Raw genomic sequence first — 9,041 nt, forward strand, 5'->3', positions numbered from 1 at the left:
AGGTAGAAAATATTGCCAAACTAAAGTTCCCTTCATCCATCCCCCCAAGTCATGTGTCCCCCGTCACTCCTAAGACGTAACCAGGATGCTGGTGCATGGTTTCTATAATTTGGGGGGGGGGTACCGGGGATCAAACTCATGTCGTTGCACTTGCGAGGCAGGAGGCGACAACACTGAGCTAAATCCCTGGCCCTCTATAATTTTATGCATTTATTGCATACATAGACATTCTTAGATGTTTAGACTGTCTCATGTTTAAATCTAGACAGATTCATGCTACACACAGACAAGGTTTGGCAGCTTTTTTCATCTACTTTTACATTTTTTATATTTATGTTAAAATGTGGCTCTAATTCGTTTATGTTGGCATTTATACTGATATTCAAAATATAAACTGAGAAATCTGACAACAGTACTCCTGGTAGATGTGATACTGTCCCAAAGGCAGAAGAGAATAATTTACATAGTAAGCTCAGCCAACACTGACGAAACCACAGAACAATCATAACCACATAACTGTTCTACTTGGAGGGCACTTTATACTTTTCAAAGCGTCTTTTATTCACCTAATTCAACTTCACCGAAATCTCTGAAGCCAGTAGGGACTCATTTCTTCACTTGTTGGGTGAAGGGATGGACAGTGGTTGGTCAAGATCCTTTTTGTGATCTGAGTCAGACATGATATTCCAATCTCGCAGGTAGGTCAATCCAGGCTCAGAAATACAGAAAGAAGCCAGGCGTGGCAGTGCACGCCTGTAATTCCAGCACTCAGGAGGCTGAGGCAGGAGGATCACTGTGAGTTCGAGACCAGCCTGGGCTACATAGTGAGTTCCAGGTCAGTCTCAACTACATAGTGAGTAAAAAAAAAAAAAAAAAAAAAAAAAAAAAAGAAATACAGAAAGATTTGTCTTTTAGCATGGTCCTGATTAAAAGGGTGGAAAAGGACTTGAAATCTTAGCAATCTAACCCCTTATACAAGGAGTGACCCTTCACTCCCACAGGTTGAAGCTTATTTCAATGTTTCCTCCCTGCTAATAAAAAGGGTCACTTGCACAAAAAGATGAACTTTATTTGACCACTTTGAGTGATTATTAGAGTATAGGGATCAGATTATATCTATCTATATCTATATATAGATAGATATATCTGTTACCAGACTTCCTTCCTGAGGCCGGTTACCGCTGTAAAGATGAAAGAAGCAGAACCCAATCATTTTAAATCATTATTGTTATTATTACACATAGACACTGATCTATCAGAACTCATGTCTAAGATTGTAACCTAAGGAAAGTGGCTCTTTTCAGTGTAATATGAAGCCCTATCCCAGCGACATCTAAAATGCTGGAGATTTAAACATGCAATCAACTGCCATAAAATTCTCCACCTGACCTGAGGCCCCACAAGTGGCCATGCAGGGAGATGCACTCACTGGGTGGCACAACCAGCACCTTGGCATCCTCAGTCTCACTGGGTTCTGCACTCTGTGGACAATAGGCTCAGGCAGGCCTGGCAGGATCTGGGATGAAACCATCCCCTTTTCTGGGCACACTGGCTTCACGACAGGGATGACTCACATGAGCATTCACAAATGCCGCCCTTGTCGTTTCTCCAGAAACCAAATAGACCTGAAATAATAAGCCAAATCCTCTGGTTCTCCCTGCTATCTGTGGATTTTAAAAAATTAAAATACAGAATGTTAGGCAAATGTCACCTGAATACACTAATATTTCAGCTCCTGGCTTATAACATAGAAGGATTTGTTTTTATTACTATCAGAAAAGACTGCAAAACATTTTCTTTTCTTGCCCTGGCTGATACGTCCCATTCTTATCAGTTCAAATCCCTGGATCTTCACCTTGCACACTAGAGGTTCCATTAGCACCTGAAAGAGGAATAATACACAGGTGCTAGCCTCTGTCAGGCGCTGACAACATCTCCGACTAGTTTCACAGCTTAGAGGAGTCAGCAAAAACAGGATGTGGGAAAATTTTATTTGGTAACTACAGAAACAGAGACAAAACAATCTCTAAACAGTCCTCTCACAGCCCTTCACGTGGAAATGACTACCTTCAAAAATACAGGGAAACGGCCTTCACATTACCTATTGTCTGTATGGCTCATTTAGCAAACCCTTAGTGTTGTAGCCTCTTCATCTTCTAAAGGTTCTTTTTTTTTCCTCATTGAGTTTATTGGTACATTTTAGGAACACAGTACAGTTCCATTCATCATTGGGGTCTTGCACCTTTACATGACAGGTCTTGGTTCTCATTTTTCCCCATTCCCCTGTCCTCCCTTCACCCCCTCCTCCCCTCCCCATTTACAAACACTTTATTTCCATTTTTTCATTTTCTCCTATTTTTTTCTTTCCCTTATTACCTTTCCCCTATGCGTCCCACTTTCCCTACACCTTCTAAAGTTTCTTTATCCTACATCAGCATTCCAAGAGTCGAGACCTAACGCTGAAGGCAAACTTCTTAAGAAACACTATTATTCGTGGGGACACAAAGCCTTCGTCTTCCCCCACTGAGATCCCTGAGTAATGGATATGCCTGGGCACAAGCAGACCTCAGAAAGTATCAAATGCTGCCCAGAAAGAGCATCCAGGTGGCAAGATAATGTCAGATGAGTGAATGCCCCAGGTACAGGGTGAGGAGCCTGGGACCTGGTGCTTCTGTGCCATGATACCCAGACATGAACATCAACAGCAGTGCCATAAGTCCCCAGCCCCGTGGTCTTTGTCATCTGTCCTGAGAGAAGCTCTGAGGGAGGTCAATGAAAAAAGGAAACCTGGACAGGTGGCCCATCCCATAGTGAAAACACCCTTTCTGGAGAGCCAGCAGGGGATCACACCCATGACTGTGACCCGAAATGCTGGCCGCGCTGAGGCTTTGGAGCTCTTATCCAGAATTCACAAGAAAAAAACAAAGGGGACAACCAAAAGAGACTCAAAGGAGCACTGTTCTATCTATAGTAACAACAGCATTTCAGACAGTCAGGACCCACCGCAGCCAAGGCTGGGAGCAACAAGGGCAGCAGCCAGGCTGGTGGCCAGTCCACTGGGCTGCCTGCCCGCAGCTCAGTTGTAGGAAAGGTAATTGATGAGCCGGGGAGGGATGTTTAACTTGGCAATTTTCTCCAGGCCTCGAACACCGGTGGCCTTCCTCAGGCTTACCCTGCAGAGCTGTGACAAGGTCAGAGGTGTCTCTGGAAGAAGAGAAAAAGGAAGTCCGTGAGGTTAGAGGAGTTACAGGAAGTTGTACATCCTACAACCTAACTGAACTAAGATGCAATAGGAAAGCGTCACCCCCTTGCTCTACAGTTAAGATGCATTGGCACGCCTCCTCCAGAAGGTGGCAGAAGGGTGGCCAAGGACTGAGGAAGGACGACTCAGGCAGCAGCCACAGATTCCATACGGTGAATGTTCAGCCTAAGGGAGGGCATTTGGTTTTTTTCTGCTTTGGTGGGATTTTGGGGGGTTTTGTTTTTTGAGCCATAGTGTTATTATTCGGCACACAGGTTTGTCAGCCAAAAACTACTCTGCAGTTAATAAGGCTCTTCCAGCCAAACGTGCGCCAGAGCAAGATGCTAGCAGCTGGCTCCTGCTGCTCCTCCATTCTCACCCATGATACCTCAGGCCACGGGAAACCCCAAAACTGGAGATCTGCGTGAAACAGCTCCTATAAACAAAGCGCTGGAATGAACATCTCAGGAAAGAGACAGGACCCCGGGGACTAAACGCCAAGCTGTCATCAGAAACTCGGGAAGAACTAGCAAACCAGGGGGCCTGGCTGAAGGACGAAGGTGCCCGGCAGCCCGGCAGAGTATCTGCAGGCCAAGCTCACTTTCATAGTACTCGAAGCACTTGGCGGGGGCGCTGCTGCTCCACGTGTAATCAGCCGGCTTCTTCCCCCGGTTGTCGCGGGCGTAGATGTTGCCCCCAAATTCAATGAGCATCTCAATGAGGTCGACGTTCTTCACCTTGGCTGCGTGATGAAGTGCTGTCTCGTGAAGTTTTGCTGCATTCACGTTGGCCCCTGGAGGCCCCGAGGGGAGAACACACTTCACTGAGACCAAAACTTAAAACCGAGCGAAACACAGACTCACGCTTCTCCGATCAGTGTAGCATGCAAAAGCAAGCCCCACCCAGAACACAAAGTCAAGACAGACCCTGCCGCAGCTCTTCAAGAAATGTTTCAAAATCCACAAGGAGTGATTATTATTTTTTTCATGAGAAGACAGGGGAACAATAATAAAGAAATATAACTTCAAACAGAACCAAAAAAGAAGAAAAACAAAACAGAAAACATCCTCGTGGATCGAACGTAGCTTCTGGCAGCCTGTGCAGGCTGCTTTCAGAGATCCTTAGACTTCTGGAAGCCCAGATTGAGCTACCCAAGGGCTCCTGCCTGTCTGAAGACACAGACACACAGAACTCCTTCCGACTATGGACACCTAGGCTCCAAAAGTACTGACAGGATAAAAAAATGGGTATTTCTCATATCTATAATAGGTGATGTTCCCAAAAGGCTGAGTTCAGCTTTGCCTTCCTTACCTTTCCAGAGATATTCAGGAAGATAAAGAATTAGTAGTAGCTAAGTACAGTATTTTTCAAAGCATTAAAAAATGAAGATTTTGATAAAAGTTCTATTTGTGTAAAACATCATATTTAGAGCACAGTCATCCCTGATTCCACACAGTGGAATTTCCTACGCCTCAGAATTTATTGGAAAAAAAATACCAACTTCTGTGAAGTCTGCTCCTAAGGAGATTATAAAAGGAGATAAAAGTTAAAGAACCTGCAAATAGCCCAATCTCAACAAAGTAATCCTCCATTAACAGATATAAACCATAATCATAAAATATGCTACCAGCATACCACCTCTTTGCTGTAACTTTAGTGCCTAAGATAAGAGACAGGGAAATTAGCAGGGACAAGGCTATCCCATTAGTAGTCCTACTACTCAAAAATATTTGAAAAATTCTGCTTTCTGCTTGAAAATATTTTTAATCCCCTAAGAGAACATAAGAACTATGTTCATGATAAGTGTTCACAGTGTGACCCTGGAAATATAGCAAGCCCTCCAACCTAGTCTTACAAGTGAAGAAAAGCACTTTCATTTCCCTCAGCCAAAATTTGGAACTCACGTCAGAAAAGAGGATCGCTCACCTGGGACAAAGACTGGATTACCTAATTATTTAATTTGGCAAAATGAAGTACAAGATGTATATTTAAAAGCAATAAATTAACTAAGACGGGTGTGGTGGCACACACCTGTAATCCCAGCACTCGGGAGGCTGAGGCAGGAGGATTGTTGTAAGTTCGACACCAGACTGGGCTACATAGTGAGTTCCAGGTCAGTCTCAACTACATCGTGAGACCCTGTCTCAAAACAATAACAACAACAAAAAAAGCAATAAATTAACTAAAAGAAATAGTTTCCCCACAATCCAACCACTGGCACACATCAAGAGGTTTTGTTTCAATACTTGCCTATAGGGATAAATAATTTTCATGTAAATTTTACTACTAAACTTATACTTGAAATGAAAAATAAATTCCAACATCAACAGACTCTAAAGTCCAGATTTCTTTTTATCATGTTATTAATTCTGGCAATATTCTTGCCAACTGGAAATGAAAGTAATCTTCTCTGTTTTAACAGTGAAGAAAGAGGCATAAGTGAAGCAAAGCTACTCTGTTAAGGTCAGAGGGAAACCCAGAAGCTGGAAAAAGCTCTAAAGTTTCCTTTCACATGGCTCCAGTGATAAGGACTTGCGTAGTGACTCTTTCAAAGTGGCCTTCCCCAGGTATACAATAGCATCTTTTCAAAATGTGTGCTTGGCATCATTTGAATAAGTACTGATGAAACAAAAGGTGAATAAAGAAGGAGCATGGACCATACCACGTGTGCCAACTGCAATGCGATGGGTCTTGAAAGTCTAGTGTCAGTGAAAACAGAAACAGAAAATATATAACCCCGAAATACTTGTGTGCGTTAAAAATATGGGCCTCGATTGATAATGTGTATCTTACAAAAGCACAAAGAGATAAAACATATTCAGATATACATTAGGAAAGAAAGAGCGGAGACAGAGGAAGGAAAAAAGGAAGGAAGAAAGTAGGTGAGAAACTGGCTCTGTGTGGAGCTACGATGTACTATGAGAAAGACAGAAGGGAAGCCAGAAAAACAAACTGCATTTAAAAACCTCAACTTCATGCTTAAGAGAAAGAGTCAAATTTGGCTTATTGCCAAAATCCTGATTTCAAAACAAAATAGTATTAAAGTGGATTCATAGTAGAACCATGACCATCAAAGTGAAGGGGACCCTAAATAACCTTAGCCTATGCCAAAACAGAGCACAACCCTGGCACATAAACACAAATAGTTCAATATATGCATTTCGTAACCAGAAACTGGAACAAAGACTGTGCTGGAAAAGTGGAAACATAGCAATCCTCAACTAGCTGCTTCTGAGTGCTTCCGGCAGAGTTAAATGCTTACTGCTCGTGATCAAATTAAAAATTACTCCAGTGAGGAGCCATGCCTTCTCCCGCCCGGAGACACCATCGCTCCAGCGCCAGGAAGGTAGCCGCTCGGGTGCCCCTGAACCCCTATAACTCCCCTTACCCCCCACCCCCACGCACACTGTCAGACCTCCTAATTGTGCCAGTCTTTGGATCCACTCTGCAGAGGCAGAGGTGGTCATCAAGGGTATTTTTCTGAGTTCCCAATTTTGAACATCTTTAAAGAAAGGGAGTGGGAAACCTGTAGTACAACGGTGTGGAGTTCAACCATTCAGAAGGCTGGGGAACTCAATCTGGGCCTTGCAGCCCGAGGTCAGTCTGCATCCTGGGGTTCAGCCATCAGCTAACTGAGATCAGGGGTCTTGTGTCCTAGCTCTGCCTGAGTCATTAAATGGTAAATATACTATATTGAAAAGTTTGTTCACTGCAGACATGTTCTGGACTGCTTCTTGATTTCAATTTAATTCAAATGGTTTAAGGGTGATGGACTAGTGACTACCTGTGGTAGTCAGTTTCCAAGTTGTGCTTGATCATATTGTGTTACTGATTGTATCAGTTGGGATAAAGGATTGTGGTTGATTTGATGAGCTGTTTTCTCTGATGTTATGAAGATGAGAATGTCTGTGGGTCATTAGAGACCCAGAAGCTAGAGCACAACTATATCAGGAAGATTTGGGTGATAACCCAGAGATTAAACCAAGGACAGCACAACAAAAATAAAAATGAGAAAACACTTAAGCAAGACACAAAGACAGACTTCCAGTTCACCAATGGCAAACAGTAGGGCAAATGAGGATGAAAAGGCCAATAGTGAACCACCAGGACACCCTGAACGCAAAGCACAGGAAATAACAAAACACATTAATCAGGCTCTAGAAAAATTCAAAACAGAAATAATTTCCCAGATAACCATAGAGATGGTGAGCAAAATGGAAGTCGTGATTCGAGACTCTAGAGCAGAAACTGACAAAAAAATAGATGAGCTCAGGACCACGATAGAAGTCATGAAGGCCCAGCATAAGAAAGAAATGGAAAAAATAAATGCCCAACATAGGAAAGAAATGGAATCCATAAAACAGATTCAAACAGATATCCAGGAGATTAAACACTCCATTGAAAGTGTACGCAACAGAATAAAGGCATGCGAAGATAGACTCTCAGATATAGAAGATAAGATTGCAGTCAGTGACCATGAAAAGAGAGGTCTCTTAAAAACAGTAGGGGATCATGAGAAATCGATCCAACAACTCCTAGATGATGCAAAGAAGAATAACATAAGACTGATAGGAATCCATGAAGTAGCAGGAGAAAATATAAATGACTTTAAAAAGCTGTTCACAGAATTAATGACAGAAAACTTCCCAAACAGGGGGGAAGAATTTGACATACAGATAAGTGAGGCATATAGGACCCCAACTAGCCACAATAAAAAAAAAAATCTACACCTAGACATATAATAATCAAGATCCCAGAAACCCAGCAGAAGAACAAAATACTACAAGCAGTAAGAGAAAAGAAACAAATCACATGCAAAGGAAAGCCCATCAGAATCACAGCAGACTTTTCAACACAAACCCTTAGGGCAAGGAGAGCCTGAAGTGAGATATTTCAAGTAGTAAAAGAGAACAACCTCCAACCTAGACTGACGTATCCAGCAAAACTCTCTTTCAAAATGGATGGGGAAATAAGATACTTGCACGACAAAGAACACCTGAGAAACTACATGAATACCAAACCAGCACTACAAGCAATTCTAAACAATATCCTAGAAAAAGACAATGAAGGCAACAACACCATGAGGCCCAACAGAACAAATCAAATAGGCAAGGCAAGAAACTAAAAGAAGGTGAAAAAGTAAAAAGAGTCAACAAACTGACAATAATAAGTCAGTACATATCAGTTATAACCAGCAATGTCAGTGGCCTCAATTCACCAATCAAGAGAAATAGACTGGCAAAATGGAATAAGAAGCAAAATCCAACAATATGTTGTATACAAGAGGCACACCTAGTGCAAAAAGAAGCCCATAGACTGAAAGTGAAAGGATGGAAAACAATTCTCCATGGGACAAGAGCCCAGAAAAAAGCAGGGGTAGCAATCTTATTTGCAGACAAAGCAAATTTCAAACCAAAACTGATTCTAGTATTATTGATGTAGGACAGTACTGTATCATACCTCTGTGAATGTAAAATATCTTGTACCTGCTTTAGGATACGTAGTAGTGACCATGCTTTATAAGAGCTATTTTTAAAGATATTACTCTAGAATGTTCTCTTTCCAGAGGATGATTAAGATGCTAATAAAAAAAAATGGTGCCAGGTACCACAACAGCAACAGAACTTTGCTGTTATCTGGATATTATTCATTTGTTTTTTTGTTTTTGTTTTTTAATGGAATGTGCTGAATGTCTACAATTTTGTTCAGATGACTGTAGAACCTGGAGAAGCTGTTGCTGCTGTTGATGCATAACATACTGCTATTATTGGTCTTTTTATATAAATATAAATATATATAT

The 9,041-nt window shown here is 41.9% G+C and overlaps 1 protein-coding gene across 1 annotated transcript in view; it reads right to left on the minus strand.

The window, feature by feature from the left end:
• Positions 1 to 2,376: 2,376 nt before the first annotated feature.
• The window catches only part of Asb13 (ankyrin repeat and SOCS box containing 13), a 16,223-nt gene continuing 9,558 nt past the window's right edge, over positions 2,377 to 9,041 (minus strand). The window contains exons 7-8 of the mRNA XM_033761770.1: positions 3,843 to 4,034; positions 2,377 to 3,204 (exon numbers count right to left, since the gene is read on the minus strand). Of these exons, the coding sequence (XP_033617661.1) occupies positions 3,077 to 3,204; positions 3,843 to 4,034 (320 nt within the window). The 3' untranslated portion in view covers positions 2,377 to 3,076. The remainder of the gene's footprint in view (positions 3,205 to 3,842; positions 4,035 to 9,041) is intronic.

Source organism: Fukomys damarensis, unplaced genomic scaffold (genome assembly GCF_012274545.1).
Source record: "Fukomys damarensis isolate Sample0158 unplaced genomic scaffold, DMR_v1.0_HiC HiC_scaffold_10, whole genome shotgun sequence".
In the NCBI taxonomy this organism is placed as follows: Eukaryota; Metazoa; Chordata; class Mammalia; order Rodentia; family Bathyergidae; genus Fukomys; species Fukomys damarensis.